The sequence below is a fragment of the Neomonachus schauinslandi genome, chromosome 9 (assembly GCF_002201575.2).
Source record: "Neomonachus schauinslandi chromosome 9, ASM220157v2, whole genome shotgun sequence".
In the NCBI taxonomy this organism is placed as follows: Eukaryota; Metazoa; Chordata; class Mammalia; order Carnivora; family Phocidae; genus Neomonachus; species Neomonachus schauinslandi.
The window spans coordinates 109,439,274-109,456,259 of record NC_058411.1 but is presented as its reverse complement, the minus strand read 5'-3'; the positions used below and the strand labels follow the sequence as shown (position 1 = coordinate 109,456,259).

The 16,986-nt window shown below is 46.0% G+C and overlaps 1 protein-coding gene across 1 annotated transcript in view; it reads right to left on the bottom strand.

Annotated features, from left to right (window-relative positions):
* THSD4 (thrombospondin type 1 domain containing 4) overlaps positions 1 to 16,986 on the bottom strand; it is a 200,060-nt gene that overhangs the window by 17,217 nt on the left and 165,857 nt on the right. Inside the window, exons 5-8 of the mRNA XM_021693931.1 lie at positions 14,886 to 15,161; positions 8,538 to 8,667; positions 7,406 to 7,610; positions 6,658 to 6,831 (exon numbers count right to left, since the gene is read on the bottom strand). Coding sequence (XP_021549606.1) covers positions 6,658 to 6,831; positions 7,406 to 7,610; positions 8,538 to 8,667; positions 14,886 to 15,161 — 785 coding nt within the window. The remainder of the gene's footprint in view (positions 1 to 6,657; positions 6,832 to 7,405; positions 7,611 to 8,537; positions 8,668 to 14,885; positions 15,162 to 16,986) is intronic.

The window sequence follows — 16,986 nt, the reverse complement described above, 5'->3', positions numbered from 1 at the left end:
GCTCAGTGAAGTCAGGGACTATTGAATCATCTCTACTTCCTTCTCAGGTCAGCACCTTACCCATGGGCAATGAATATCAGTTAAATAAATGAACACAGACTTGGGTCCTTCCTTGCTCCTTTCTCTTCTGTTACCAGTACGTTCCAACTCTGAAAGTGGCCGCTTAGAGGACAACCAAAGCCCATTCTAAGGGTTTCTGCTGGGTATTCCCTTAAACACAGAGTCACTGTTTTTTGTTTGTTTTTACCAACATTACTATTTTAAAAATATAAGCAAAAGCAATATAATTTAAATAAAAATCAAGAAAGGAAGAAAAAAAAAAAAAACAACCCTGGTTCCTTACCAAAATTTCCATTTTCATTTTTGTATATTGCTATCTAGTCTTATAAAATCACAGCCTGGATGAATAAGCAAACATTTACATGACCACTGCTGGGTTGGGCCTGACTCCTCAGCGATAAAACTCTCTGAAGCAAAGAGCCTGAAGAGGATTGGAACATGCCACCCCAAAATATGCTGCTTTGACATATTTTGAACTGAAGGTGATTGAGAAACATCAGATCCAGGAAGGGCTCTCTGCCCTCCCACTCCCTGCTTAAAAGCAGATCATAAATTTTCACGTAGTATCAGGAAGAAGAGAACATTTTGTTAGGAGCTGATGCCAAGATGAGTCTAAACAAACAAACTTTACCAAAATAACCCTTATCTTCCATTAGTCTCCCCCATATATTTCTCAGCCACTTTCCTACCTTTTATTGCCCCTAAAAGCCCCAGCCCCTTTCCTTTGTCTAGTTACTTCTTCAAAATTTATCACTCTTTGTTAAAATGGCATAGAAATGTTCAAGCCTAACTGCTTCTTTGGGATTTTCATTTCTTTCCTATGAGGAAAGAATAATGTAATGAGCTCAAGGGGGAGAGATTAAAGAAAATGTGATTGAAGTGCACAAACACTTAAGGATCCAGAATACATCCTATTCCTGTGCCATGTAGAAAATGAACATCAAATAAAATGTGTCGGCTTTTCTCCTGTTAATCTGGCTTTTGTCAGTTTAATTTGCAGGCTTCTAATACAGAATTTAAGAGGATGGAGGAAAAGTTTTTTTTTCCTCCCCTACAGGCTCACAAACACTTTGCATGACTTACACTCTATTTGCATTGTTATTAGGAATTTGAGCCAATGAGTCAGTCCTTTTTACAACAACAACAACAACAACAAAATCCTTTGTTACAATAATTGGAATCTTCTAGGCTAAAGGGTTTTTTGTTTCAGCTGTATATTATCTGGTCTCTTTCCTAGTTTTATTTTTTTTAATTTAATTTATTTTTTTTTTAAAGATTTTATTTATTTATTTGACAGAGAGAGACACAGCGAGAGAGAGAACACAAGCAGGGGGAGTGGGAGAGGGAGAAGCAGGCTCCCCGCAGAGCTGGGAGCCCGATGCGGGACTCGATCCCAGGACCCTGGGATCATGACCTGAGCTGAAGGCAGTCGCTTAACCAACTGAGCCACCCAGGCGCCCCTCTTTCCTAGTTTTAAACACTTGAGATATTTAAATCCTCCTGAAGAATACAAGGCAAATTAAGTTATCTTCTTATTTCAAACCCTAAGAATATTTCTTTCCATGTAGTTTCCATTTGACTAACTTAATTTCTGCTTTCCAAACCAAATAATGTCTTCACATCTGGGAAAATTTCCCCAAATCCCCATGTGCTTCATATAAAAGAAGAATGTTAAGGACCAAGCCAAGCACTCAATGAGAGAACACTATAGGGATGAACCCTACAGAGGGACTTCTCTTTATTACACTGGCTCTGGCTCGGGAAGCCTCTCGGCAGGAATGAGGGACGATGGGCCCCTACCAGCCAGCAGGGACTACCCTTAAAAACCAGGCACTGAAACACCCATTCACTATCCCTGAAGGATGTGCCTGAAAGAAGGACCAAATCCACTTGGTAGTCAGAAAAGGACCTGACTCCCAGCTGAACTCCTGGGCTGACAAAACACAGAAACACGTGAAATTTCTAGGCAACCGTGTGGTGAGGATTGTCCTCTTGCTCCAGCAACAGCTGAATGCTAACTTTGGCCCAATCAGCCCTTGAGGGACTGACTATAAGGCTCTAATGGCTATTCCTGAATTTCAGGTTCATGTATCATCTTCCATAATTAGTAACAAAAAACTCAAGGTCTTACTTCTTCTCTTGGAAAACATCCTTAGATATTAGGTGTTACAAAATTGAGGCTGGTGGACTTTCTAAAAGTTTTTTTCTTCTTTTTCTGTTGTGACTAAATATTGCACATGTGTTTAAACCTGTCATTGATTTATAGAACTAAAAAGTCTATGATGCATATGTCTGATAAGACCCGCCCTCAGTTAAAGGTAGCTGCAAGGATGTGTTTATGATGAGTCATTGAGTCAGAAAAACTACATACCCCTGGAAGTTTAAGAGAAGATCCAGGTTTGAGTTTACAAGTTCAATTCAATTAGGTAGAGATTAATTAATTTAATTTAATTAATTTATTTTTTAAAGATTTTTATTTATTTGATAGAGACAGTGAGAGAGGGAACACAAGCAGGGGGAGTGGGAGAGGGAGAAGCAGGCTTCCCGTGGAGCAGGGAGCCCAATGGGGGGCTCGATCCCAGGACCCTGGGACCATGACCTGAGCCGAAGCCAGACGCTTAACGACTGAGCCACCCAGGTACACCTAATTAATTTTATTTTAAATTGGGAAATAGGATGTATTCTGGATCCTTAAGTGTGCACTTCAATCACATTTTCTTTAATCTCTCCCCCTTGAGCTCATTACATGGAGGCCGTATCTCATTCATGCCTGGCATTGTTAGGTGCTCAATACATGTTTATTGCAGTTGCAAAAAAAAAAAAAAAGGCAAAGCTCAGCCTAAAGCTTAACAGGGTTGATTTTTATACAAAGCCACTACTCACGTGTGAAAGACTGTCACCAGCTGGTCATTCCTGGGGCTAAGTGGTGACTCCAAGGCCCACCCCACGATCTCATCATCTAGGTCATGGTTTCAAATATGTTATCCCCTCATGCTCATTCAGCAATGTTGCCAATGAGGAAACTGAGGGTCAGAGAACAGCTTGCTTGAGGTGTAATAAGAAATAAGTCCCGGGAAAAGTGCTACCAAAGCCTCCTTCCCACTCATCTACTCCAGGCATGAACATTCTGGAATAATGTTATGTTCTGGGGGCTGATAAAGCAAAATTACCTACTTATTTATATCAGAACACTAACCTGACATGGCTTAAAACATCTTTCCAAAAAAGAACAAAGAAGTTCTCTAAACAGAAGAATACAGTGCTCATCTTTCTTCTATTTAGAATTTTAAGACAAAGGTTAGATCCAGCAAGTACTTATGTTAAAATGCAAAGCAAATTTACATTAAAGGGAAATTTACAAGTGTTTGTTGGAGGGGGAATAAAGAATAAGGGTGGATTCAGTTAGAGTTGGCAAACAATAGCTTAGTCTAATTAAAATTCATGCTTTACAGGTTTTAAATGCCATTAACGTGTTTATAATTAATACATATGTGAAAAAAGAAGGTTACTAAATTATACATATGTAGTATTATGATCTGTATCCTTCAAATATGTGTGAGTACAAAAAAGCTATGTATGTTAAGTATGTATGAGTAGAAAAAAGCTTGACAATAGAGCTTAAAAATCTTAAAATATTATCTGCTAGTAAAGAGAGTATAGGTATGCTTTTCTGATTTTTTTATAATACTATATGTTACTTTATGACCAGAAAAGGTGAACATTATTTTTTTATCCATTAACTACATTAGTTCTTTAATTGGAAGTGAAAAATTCTTTGAGAGAAAATGTTTGCAAACACACATTCAAAAAGTAGAAAATGGCATTTTTACTATTTTGTTAAGTAGAGATAAGTTATTAAGTGTGTAGTCATATAAGAACTATGATTAAATCTTTTAAATATTTCAGATGCATTATAAACTCAGCTGTCTTGCATTGTCTTATCTTTGCATATAGCCTTTTATTAATTACACTGTGTTATATAAATAAATGTTCTTTATAGTTTAGAATAATGATTGATGAAGATGAGGAAGCATTTACTGAGAAAATAATTTCAGCTGTTTTAACCTTTACATGAGCATTTTAAAACTTTGATTTCCTCTAGTGAATGTGAACCTCAAGAAAAATTTCCAAACTTCAGTCTACTTGGACATGCGAGTCATTGAACATTCATGGAAGAAATTATTACCTTAAGCTCTGCATATTCTTTATGAGATTTCATATAAATATTAAGGATTAAAAGGGTTTAAGTGCTCTAGACTTCAAATGATCTTGTTCCTTTTGTTTCATGACTTAAACTGGTATTGTAAGTTCTCTGTTTGCATCACAAACTTTTATATTATAGGACACAGACATTTTAGCTTAAGGTCTTATGTATATTTGACAAAAATAATTTTCGTCCAAAATTATTTTAAAAAGAGTCTTCCCAAGAGGAAAATGAAAGCCTGGCATCATTCTTTTTATTCATTTGTTTGCACACTAACTTCACTGAGTTTACCGCGAACACAAATGAGTTTTGGGATGGCTAGAAATCCAGAAACACAAAAGAATTAGTTGAAGGAACTAGGAATTTTTAGGAGAAGAGGTGGAAGAGGTCTCCAAATATCTTTAGGGCTGCAGTGTAAGGAGGAACACTTATGTTCTACAGGACAGGAGTGGGAGTTAGCAAGACACATTTTGGTCCAATGCCAAAGAAACCCTCTGGGCAACTGCCTGGACCTGCCATGAATTTCTGGGAAGGAGTTAGGCTGAGTCAGGGATGCTGCAGAGAGCTCCTCATGCTGGCAGGGAGGCTGAGCACAGTGGCTTCTGGGGGGCCTTCCAGGGCTACTTGGGCACTGCCAGGAGCTGAGGTGTGAGCTGGGAGACTTGGATGGAGGGAGAGGGGATGTGCAGACAGAACGGGGGTGGGCCCTGCTGGACTCAGCCTCAGGGCCCAAGTCTGAGTCCATGGACACCTTTTGATGGGCACCTACTCTCCATTTGTTTCCTTTGGGTCAATGCCTTCCTGAGGACCAATTCGGTGCCCATGACAGCCCACTCTGGGACAGAGGAACAGTTAGCTGCTTGTCCTAAGAGTTCAGTGTTTGCACACAGGCTCTCTATCTGGGGACCATCTTGGGGCTAAAGGGGAGTGGCCGTAAGCCACGAGGTGTCAGGAATCCACAGCAGGTCAATCACTCGATGAGAATCTCCAGGATGATCTCTGCATGCGAGGTGAAAGCTGCGTTGGCAGGTCTGTTCCCCAACCCCCACCAAGGTGCAGTGTTACTGTGATGACGGGGACAAAATTAAGGGGCATCTTAGCACCGGATGGAGTGGAAGCCCCTATGAATGCTTGCAGGGTGATGCTCAGAATACTGGACAATGCTCACCAGTCGGAGGGATGCTGGCCCAGGAATCTACCCATGCGGCGGGATGGCGACGCATGAAGGTTTCCTCCTCTGAACTTGAGATGTCGTCGCCCTGTTGTTGTTCACATGATTCCACAGGGAGACGAGGCTCCCGTGCTCAGTGTTTCCTAAGGCTCTAGGAACTTGCCTGGTCCCCTCTTTCCCTTGGCCCAGCAGCCTCAGTGCCCCCTGGGAGCCCGTTAGGAAGGCAGATTCCCAGGCCCACCTCCCTGCGCGGACTCAGCCCCGGCACCATGTGGGGATTCCCAGGTGACCTGTAGGCACACTGCAGTTTGGCAGCACGGTGAGGAATTCTGATAAGGGAAACGGTGGCCACCTGGCCTAGCCAAGAGGAAGGCACTAAGGACAGAGACAGCCAGTCCTGGCTCCATCCCAGTTCAACTTGCAAGGGCTCTAGATGGTCCAGAAACCCAGAAACCGTTGGGGTGGCGGCCAGCCCACTGCCCTGGGAGGAACCCCCTGATGGCCTCTCCCACTCCCAGCCCGTCAGTCAGGGGCTTCCACAAGAAAAGGAAGGCAAAGCTCACTCTCTCCTTCCCTCTCTCTCTTCCCCTCCCCAAGGTACACTCTGTAATTTTGCTTAGTGCTTTTCCCCAAACCCTTTTTTTTAATTGTGGTAAAATACACATAACATAAATTTACCATTTTAATCATTTTCAGTGTACATTTCAGTGGTATTAATTACATCTACACTGTTGTGTAACCATCACCAGACCCAACTCCAGAATCCCTATAAATCCTTTTTTATATATATATATATATATTTTTTTTATTCTTATGTTAATCCCCATACATTACATCGTTAGTTTTAGATGAAGTGTTCCATGATTCATTGTTTGTGCATAACACCCAGTGCTCCATGCAGAACGTGCCCTCCTCAATACCCACCACCAGGCTAACCCATCCTCCCACCCCCTCCCCCCTAGAACCCTCAGTTTGTTTTTCAGAGTCCATCGTCTCTCATGGTTCGTCTACCCCTCCGTAAATCCTACTTTTGTCATTTTTTTTTTTAGGGAGAGCACACACATGCATGCATGTGAGCGAGGAGGGGGAGGGGCAGAGGAGGAGGGAAGAGAGAGAATCTTAAGCAGGCGTTGGGGTGCCTGTCACATACAGCTCCTGCCCACTGGCCCAGCAGCCCTTGGTCCCGGCTGTAGGAAACCCACTCTGCCTGCCCTCAGCTCACCCTTTCACTCCACTCGGTGAGGAACCAGCTCTTTGCACAGGGCCCCATGTCGCAGTTCTCAATGTCGTTCGGCCGGAGCTTCATGTTGCATTCTTCATCGTCGACCACGTCCCCGATGTTGCTCACACACTTCACGTCTCGGGTCCTCTGTCCCACCCCGCAGGGCACTGAGCACTAAAACAGCAGGAATAAGTCAGTGGGATGGGCAGCGTTACCTTCGGGGGCCTCTCCAGCCCGGGTGCCCTCATCCTTGTCACCTGCCACCCGAGCGGACGACTGTGGTGAGACCCACTGGGGGGCTCTGAGTTCCCAGCCCTGAAAACCTCACCACCTTTTCTCTAAGACCTTCTTGGATGTCCTGCCCACTTTGTGGCTCTGGGCCTCCGTTCTGTCATCTGTGAAACGGGGGTGCGAGACTGGAAGGAGCTGACTTCTCATGACACACGAGAGAGAGCACGTGTATGCGCGTGACTGCCACGGGCTCACCCTGCAAGTGGGCTGTGGGCGGCTGCTGCACACCACCCTTAACCCTCTGGCGCTATCGGTAACACGCTTTGGTTTGCAAAACAGTCCTTCCAGAACACCCCCCAGCCCCGGCCCCGCCCCAGGAAGGGTTCTCTTTAGGAGACCTCAGGGCTGTCCGGAGTCAGGTCTGGTGGCGGTGGGGCGGGTCGCTGGTGGCGGTGGGGCGGGGCACGGCAGGGCGTCTGGGAGGGGGAGCTCTAGCGCAGCGGCCTGCCCCGCGTACCGAGGTCCAGTCTGTGCGGATCTGCCACTCGCTGCAGATCTTGAGCTGGCAGGTGCTGGTGGTCTCGGGCTTCTCCAGGTGCCGGCAGCGGAAGGGCTGCACCGTCAGGCTGCGGTTGGCGTACACCTGGCGGCACAGGACCTGACGGTGCTGCATGCCCAGGCCGCAGGTTTTGCTGCACTCGGACCACTCTCCGATGTCCCAGCTAGCTCAGGAACGAGAGAGCGCGAGAGGGACAGATCACCTTCAGCCAGTGGAAGAGAGCACCGCCCCGAGAGCCGGCTCGCACACAACCATCAGCACCATTACGGGTGGTCCTCACCCAAGAGCACAGCTCAACGCCTGCCCGAGGGCCGTCGGACTCCGTGAAGCAACGGAACTCTGTCGACAAGCTCTTTACCAGTGATGACAGCCCAGTTTTAGAAAATTAAAGAAAACCGAGCAGGTGCAAAGGATTTTTATCTAAAAAACGCCCCAAACTCCAAACGTTAGTTTTATCATCACCCCGTAGAACATTAACCCACGTTGGATCTTAGAAATCTCCAGCATTCTTTATTGCTCATGAGCTACTTACTCATCAGTTTCACGATCCTCCCCGTCATCCTGCTTTGTCACTTAGTTAAATAAGACATCAACACACGCTCAATACGTAGGAGGATGTTTCTATTACTTTGAAAATTATGATGGGACCCTTTTGGGGGGGCTCTTTCTCCCTGTTCTTCTGGAAGTGTCCTCTGCATCATTCAGTAACCAGCCCAAGACCTCTCCTGAGACACTCCTCCCGACTTCTCCTTGCCCATGTCTCGTGACTCTCCTCATTCTCTCTGTTCACGGCTCACCTACAACACTGACCACGCTGGACTGTAATTCCCAGCTTCCCTCTTTGCTTTCCTCACCACGCTAACACGTAATTGCTCCAAATTACCAAAGGCGTGTGCTCACTGCTAAAGGCTACAAGCTTCCACGTTCATCCCCAGAGACAGGTGTGCTTGCCGAACAGACTGCAGTTTATGCACAGACTGAGTCTCGTGTCTCTAAATCAGATGTAGACAGATTTTATGCCCGCTAATAAGGTCCTATGCACCCAGAAGTGACCCGATAACAGGCGACCTCCACAGAGAGGCCATCTTACAAGGCTGGGCAAGGGAAGAGGTTGCAGGGCTCCTCCTCGGGGGTGGGCTTCATACTGGAGTCGCAGTAGCTCTCGGGCACCTCTTCGTGGGTGTTTCGGTGCACACAGCGAAAAATAGGGAACTGCGATCCTGCAAGGACAAGGAGAACTTCTCAAGGACAGCCCCACACACTTGAATGTTGGGCTCTGGGTGCAGGTGCACAGAGATCTGGGTACTGATGAAGAGAGGCCGCAGGAACAGAGAAATGCACACACACACAAACACTCCTCCTTCATTCATGCGTTTACACACACCTCCCACACAGGGGCTGTGACAGGCACTGTGGACACTGGGGGTGCAAACTGCGGACACGGTTGGAAAGTGCTAAAGGCAGATACAAACAATTTTCATAACAGTTCAAGATATCACAAGGCAGGAGAGTGATTTATAAAATGAGCACAAGTAATAACTGCTTGGAAGTCTTCTGGAGACATCACAAAGAAAGGGTCCTAGAGGGTCCAGCTGGATCCTATGGAAGGGTGGGGTTTGGGTAGCTGTGGGCATGTGTGTCTTGGAGGCAGGGGGCTGTCCAGGCGGCTGAACAGGAACAAAAGTGCCTGACACATGGCCTGCATGTGCCTGGAATGTGTGAGAGGCAGGCTGAAGCAGAGACGTAAGAAGATTCAGGACCGGCTAGAAGAGCGGTGAGCTTCGCCCTACTCTCTAAAGCATTTTACCCATTCCCCTAATAAAGTACTGATCCAATGGTATTTTTAGTTATTTGAGTAGATGTCTGCTTCCCATGAGACAGAGAGCTTCTCAGGACAGAACTAATTCTTGTTCATCCCTGTAATCCCAGTACCTAACAGCATAACAGCCGCTCAATAAACATGCTGAATGGATATTTATCAGAGGTCTCATATTTGTTTTTATTACTTTGTTAAAAAAAAATCATACTGACTGCCTCAGAGTTGTTGTTGTTGTTTTGTGTTAAATACGCAGCCAAGTTTCACTGGCTTAATATGGATAAATGTATTTTGGAGAAAAAGTCAGAATCCGTTAAATGGAATCTCTAGCTTTGAAAAAAAAAAAAGCCGACAATTCTGCAGCCTCTCTCTGCTACCCCCTGGTGGCAGCTCAGGAGTATTGCTGAAGGATGTGTACAAAGTGAGAAAGGTAACCAGGAACAGGCCATGCAATTGTTTGAAAAATAAGATGTTTCTTCACAAATAACTGTCTGTCCCCCTGTGCCGACCCCCAGTCTAGGCCAGTACCCAATTCCTGCCGGGCAGAACATGATCACTCATCCTACAGTTCCATCTTAGCTCTGTTGCTAACTGGCCAGGCATTTGGATTTTCTGAACTTCCAACTTACTACAATTTAATTGTAACTGGAGGGATAACTCTTCACAGAAACGTTTCCCTATTTCATCAGCCATGAAGAGTGTGTCAGTGCTTGTTGACGCTGATCTTGTGTGACCCCCAAGCCAGAGGGTGGTTCTTGTAAGAAACCTTGACAGATTGGAAGACAGTTCTGAATCTGAAATGATCATTTGTTTAAAAACCACTCTGGCAGTAAAAATTCATAATGTAGCTATAACTTTAAGACCATTATTTAAAAACAATGTTCCGGGGGCGCCTGGGTGGCTCAGTTGGTTAAGCATCTGCCTTCGGCTCAGGGTCCTGGGATCGAGCCCCGCTTCTGGCTCCCTGCTCGGCGGGAAGCCCGCTTCTCCCTCTCCCACACCCCCTGCTTGTGTTCCCTCTCTTGCTGTCTCTCTCTCTCTGTCAAATAAATAAATAAGATCTTAAAAAAATAAAAATAATGTTCCAATGAAGTATAATTATTAGCGGAGTAAAAAGCGGTACTGACTATAAAACTAATAAGAAGCAAAAACTTTTGTGGAATGAAATTTTGTCCAGTGACATATCTGCTTCCATGAAGGAGAGATTTTTTAAATTAAATTCCACATATATTAAGCACATTGTGCTCGCTTACAAAGATGAATAAGATTCCGTTCACGCCTTTCGGGATACCCATGTGGGACCCAGCTATTAAGGGATTAAGTAAAAATCTTATTATTTATCCCTTCAGACCATGCGGGTGTAACTTTTCTGCTGGCAAGTCTGCGGACTGGAAAGCAAAAGTTACTACTCCAACCACATGGGCACTCAAATGAGGGGGCAATTTAGTATCCTTAGCTAAAAGGATACAGGCTACCATAGGAATGCTCCGTGCCTTGGAGGGATGGGTCCTGCCCAGGGCTGTTTGTACACGGCCACGGACCTTCCTCACCCCCTTAGTGCCTTTACACTATACTTAGCCATGGTCCAGCTCCAGTGTTCAGCCAAGGACGTAAATCCAGAGGCTCACTCTCTGATGGTGAGAACCATAATTCGTGACTCCAATGACCACAACGGTTTCTTTTTGGGGGTCAGTTTTGATTTCTGCAGAGAATGGGATGGTGAGGTCCGGTGCTGGCTGGGCTTCAGGCAGCAGGAAGAATCTGGGATCATTTTAGTTGGGTTTTATGTTGTGTGTGTTGATCAGAACAGAGGTATATTATCCTGGAGGAGGGAACCGTACTGCAGGTAATCCACAGATATTAAAGGAGGCAAGTCAGTGAGTTCTGGGGATGGCGTAGAGAGGCTGGTGCGGCATTGGGGAGAGAGGGACAAAATACGGAGCAAGAAAAAAATGAAATCATCTGAGGTTTGGAACTCCAGGAATCAACTGAGCCAAGCCAAAAGTTTGACCAGACAGAAGTCTGGGCAACGGCCGGGTGGAGTATGAGCCACTCTGGGCTGTTGGTGGCAGGACCCCTCTCTGTGACAGTGATACAGTGAGGGGTGGTTTCCCTTGAGAGGCATGGAGACATGTGGTCTGTTGAGCTCCACCAGAAAGGACTGGAGAAGATTTGTGTGGGGACGAATGGTGAGGTCACAGGGAGCATGGATGTGGTTTGCATCTATAAGAGCAAGATGGTACCAGAAGGGCGTGGTCCTGGTACATTTGTCACTGCTGCTGAGCTAAACATGGATGCATCCACATGGCCTCATGTGCCCTGCAATCCAGCCAGCGTTGCTGGGAACAAACCTTACAGGGAGCAAAGGAGGGGCATCCAGGGGCTGCTGCCATTTGTCCAGTGGAAGAGCAAGGGGCTAGGAGTACGAGAGGAGGGAGGGCTGGGGGAAAAAACAGCTCTGCTCTTGTTTTATTTCCAAGGAACCTCTTCCGTAGCTCTTGGACTGGAGAAATCATGCTGTTTCTCAAGGTAAAGAAGAGGATGCACATGTCCTCACAAGCATCCAAGTGGCAGATGCTGTGTGTGTGTGTGTCCACAAGGCAAAACAGAAAGACTATATTAAGAACGTTAAATAAAATCATATGGAAATCTAGAGAAAAAGATTCTTCAGTTGCGAGTACATAAATCCATATTCTTTAAGCTATGATAGAACACAGTAAGGCAGTAACAGCCTTGCCTATCCAGGATGCAATGATGTAAAAACTACCCTTACCCCTTTTCTAATAGCTGGATATGCCCCATTTGACAATATATTCATCAATTCAAGAGACACTTGAGGAGCGTCTCCTTGTGTGCTGGCTACCATCCCAGGAGCAGGTGATGAAAAGAGTCCATGCGCGGAGACAGCTAGGCCAAGCAGAGCTGGGACAAGAATGTGTCCTGAGTTGCGGTGGGGTCCCATAGGATAAGTGCCCACCTGTGCCTTGCAGAACCAGGAAGGGCTTCACAGAGGAGGTGCATCTGAGCTAGAACGGGGAGTTTAAGTGGTTTGCTGGCTCCATACCAGAGGATATAGTGTAAGGGATGCAGGTGTTTTAGCTCAGTGTGGATCACACAGACTGTGGTTGGCTGGGGGAAAGATAACCAGAATTTTTGGAAATGGGGTCCCTCCATCATGCCTTGAATGATCCGTTGAATGAACACCGGGGTATGTGGCATTAATTCGGTGAATGCAGGGCTGTGTGAGCAGCATGAAGGGTGAGCAGGCAAGGGCACATGCTTTCGTCCTTATTCTACTAAAGTCCATGAGGCGATGCCCGAAGTCCTCTGGACACGGCGACATCTCATGCTACTCGAAAGACTAAGCCAGGCGATCTTTATGGACAGGAAAGGGAAGAGAATCTTCCACACATCTGCCATCCTTGATATAAAACCACAAGACGGCAATTTTTCTTCTTTTTATGACTTTCCCTGTGTGTACCTAGCACAAATGTGTCTGGTTCCTCTGGTGGGCATTGCACCACTAACTCCATGGTGGAAACTTCAGTAATCACACATTTGGACCCCGGGTTCCTATGTCAACTGCATTTCATCCTGCTCTCCTCTACAGTTCCAGGGTTGGATCCTGACTGAAATGATTTTGGCCTTCCTGTGTAATTAGCTTTCTGCCTCTGTTCAGACACATTCTATGGGCGTATCATTTTCCTTCCGAAAGCTTAAAAAAGAGGTTAGGGCAATGAATCTTCAGTCCACATTCTTTGCACACGTATTAGGCAAAAGCCCACTAATATCTGCAGTGTCAGCTCCAGAAATCAGTAATCCAGTTATCAGTCATCACAGAACTGGCTGGGGGTCCAGGCAGGAGATGCTCCAGCCCCCACAAAGAACCAAGTACCTCAATTCGGTTCTCAAAAGCCACCAAGCTGATGCTCTTGGGAAAAAGATAAAGGCTTTACAGGCAGTTGTGAAAATTTCCCGGGTGCAAATTATGTCAGACTTCCTGAATTTTCTACCCTTGGGTACATGTCTCTTGAAGAAAAGAAAAGAAAAAAAAAAAATCCCCAAACCACTTTTCTTAGTGTATCAGTTTCCAAGCAACAGGAACTTCTTGGGATAAAGCCTTCCCATTTCCGTGGCCACCTCGCCTCCAAGGACAGCGGTTTTAGCGTCACAGATAGGACTTTCTTACAAACAGGAGGCCATTTACCACGCAGACAGTACCCTTGCCTCATGGTTCCTTGTGGTCTCAGACAGATCCTTGCACTGAGGAGCTAGGCCACCCTGAAACTGAGAAACAGCCTCAATTTCCAACCCAGGTGCCAGACATTCAATAAGGGGCTTCTGGACACATTCCACGCCTACCTTAACTTTGGAGTTTTCAAGGAAAACTAACCCCAGATCCAGCCCACAGTTCAGACTGATATTGATATTGACCCCTCTGCCCACAGCCTCCTTTGCTTTGAGCCTATCAAAACTCGCTTTCTTTAAGTGTCACCTGAACTCCATCTGCCCTTCTCCCAAATCCTGTAACTCTTTGTTTGGAGAGACACCATTTGTTCCTTCTGGTGTCTCTGGCGTGTGGTCTCCCTTCCTGCAAGGAGTCCATGGAGCTGGTGTGGCTGGGCTGCAGGCTTGCCCCCGGGGTCGTAGCGGATGGGGTTAGGATAATGGGACAATACACAGCGAAGAGTTTACGGAGAGAACCGTGGGGAGCTGTGAGCGTTGGTGAGCGTAAGAGCCGGCTCACACCTCAAGCCCCGTGAATGTGCTTTTTTTTTCTGGAATCTTAGATTTGAGAATGAGTTTTACTTGGTATTTGTGTACGTACACCTCAACTTCTCGATCTTAAACTCGGTGAACACATCCTGTGGTTATTCATGAGCTTGTCATGCAGGAGAGGGTTAACTCAGCAGGCCTGGGGTGCTCAAACCTTGCACACTCCAAAGAAAGTCCTGTCTTCAGGACTGGCCCTTGGAGCAGGGCTGGAGACAACCTTTGAGCCCGTGGGATATTCTGCTGATCGGAGTGTTTTTCCACACTGTATCAGTTTGACAAGATAGTTTAGCCAACAATGCAATTGGGCTGAATGCCTGTATTTGTGGGCCTGTGGTCTTGGCCACGTTCTATCTATCAGTCTTTCTGGGTGCTAAAGGCTGAGTAGCTAATGTAAATCATGTGAGGGCTCCATGCCTATGTGATTGAGTCACAGTAAGCCCCCTGGACACCAAACCTCAATTATCTAGTTGGCAATAGTTGGTCTTGCTGTCACCCATCACTGCTGGGAGAATTCAGTGCATCCGGGTGCAACTCTCTTGGGATGGGACACCTGGAAGCTGGCCCCCGGTTTCTCCTGGACTTTTCCCCTGATGATACCCACCTGTATCCTTTCACCGTAATAAGTTGTGACCACAAGCATAGCAGCTCTTCTGAGTCTTGTGTGTCCTTCCTTTGGTTCATCAAGCTTGAGGGTGGTCTTGGGGACCCTCCACCCAATGTCATACCAGTGAACCATCTCACAGTCAGGCTCAAGGAAGGGAAGCTGCGCCATGTCCCTTGAGCCCAGCCACCCAATCCTTGCCCAGCGGGTCTGCAGAGACCCTCCTTGCCCGCACTCGAGCTCACCTTTCCCACAACTTGTGGAGCATTCTGTGGTCCCCAGCTGCTTCCAGTTGTGGTCCCGGCTTCGCCGCGGGGGCTGCGGGGCTGCCGGCACCATGTTGTCTGGTCGATGGGAAGAAAATCCATCCGGATGCCTGACTGGGAAGGTCTGTGCCGATTCCGAGGTGAATACTTCGGGGGCCCCACCGTGCACATCTTCCTTCTCCTCGGCCTCTTCTTTCTCTTCTCCCTCCTCCTGGCTCCTCCCGTCTGTTCCCAGCTGGCCATTGAAGGGCTCCCCTAGGAGAGGCAGGTGCACACACACAGAAGTAAGACTGGTCTGGACCCGGAGTCCTCCCGAGGACATTCCTTGGACATTAGAAATTACATAGCATGAGGTCATTTCCAATCCATAGCACATGTATTTTAAACACGCAGATACCAGTTTCCCTAATATTCAAAACATTGTTAAAAATGAGTAAGAAAAAGATGAATGTCTCAGTAGGAAAAGCAGGCAAGGGCCAGGAAGAGGCGAGTCACATAAAAGGAAATACTTTAAACAGCCCAAAGTCACACAAAAAGGCCCAACTTCACTCATAATGAAACAACTACGTGTGAAAACAAAAACAACCACCACAACTTTATTAGCCTCACAATAAAGCGGAGGAACTTTGGAGATCCCTAAATCCCTAAACCCCTCATTGAAGATACAGGAAAACAGGGGAGGAGGAACCTGCTGATAGACACAAAGTTTTGGAGGGCAATTTGGCCATATCTACCCAAGTTTGTTTTATTTATTTATTTATTGAATTTTTATTTTATTCAAATTCAATTAATTAACATATAGTATATTATTAGTTTCAGAGGTAGAGGTCAGTGATTCATCAGGTGCATAGAACACCCGGTGCTCATTACATCACGTGCCCTCCTTAATACCAGTCACCCAGTTACCCCATCCCCTCCACCCTCCTCCCCTCCAGCAACCCTCTACCCAAGTTTTAAATGCACATACCCCTTGACCTAGGGATTCAGTTTCTAGGACATTTATCGTACAAATATTCCCATTCTTTTACACAAAGCTGTATGTACAAGCATGGTTCCTAAAGCGTGTTTTGAAATAGCCAAATAGTAGAGTGAACTTAAATGTCCACCAGGGTACCGGTTAAAATACGTCATGCTACAACCACAAACGGATGCTCTGTTATTTTTTTTCTTTTAAAGAATGAAGCAAAATGTATGTTGTGACACGGAGATATGACTGATGCATTGTTTGATGAAAGAAAAAAGCACAGCAGGATTCATTTTGTATATGCATCCACACAGGTGTGGCAGGACCCCTTACGAGAGATTAAATTTGTGTTCTGCCCTTGTGTCTGTCCCACGTCTCCCAGGCCAAGTGGCCAAGCCCTTAGGTTTTCTGGACTCAGATTTTTGCAGGGAAGTAAAAGCTGCTGGACGTCAACAGCTCTTCCTTCTCACAGTGAAAGCCTGAGTTCTCAGTAAGGATAACAAGGCCCAGATACTGGGGCCAGCCAATGGGAAGAGAAGGAGGAGGAAAGAGGAGGGAAAAGTGGAGAGCCTTTTGAGAGAGGGAGAGATGTTTTCAGGGCAAGGAGAGGCCGAAGTCAGAAGGCCAGAGTTTCCTGAGCACCATAGACCTTACCTGTACCAGACAGGGATCTTTACTCATACTGGGGGGGGTGTGTGGGGAGCCTCCGTATTTACTGAGATAGAGTTTTCTACAAGTGTCAAGGAAATCTGAAGTTGAGGCAAGATCTAAGTTAGACTTCTGGAAAAGACTGGCATGCGATGTTCCCTGTACACTTAGACTGCAGACAAAGGTTCAAATTGCTTATAAGCATGTTTCTACATGCACAGGAAAGGGCTGGGTGGAATCCCTTCAAATCATGAAGAGATATTCCCTCTTGGAATGGGATTGGGGGAGGAAGTTGGGACATATTGTTGTTTTTCTTTTTTTTTTTAAAGTAAACTTTATTCTTTTTTTTTTTTTTTAGAGCAATTTTAGGTGCACAGCTCAATTAAGTGGCAAGTACAGAGTTTCCATACCTCCTCTGGCCCCACATAATGCACTTACCGCCCTCATCAACATCCCGCACCAGAGTGG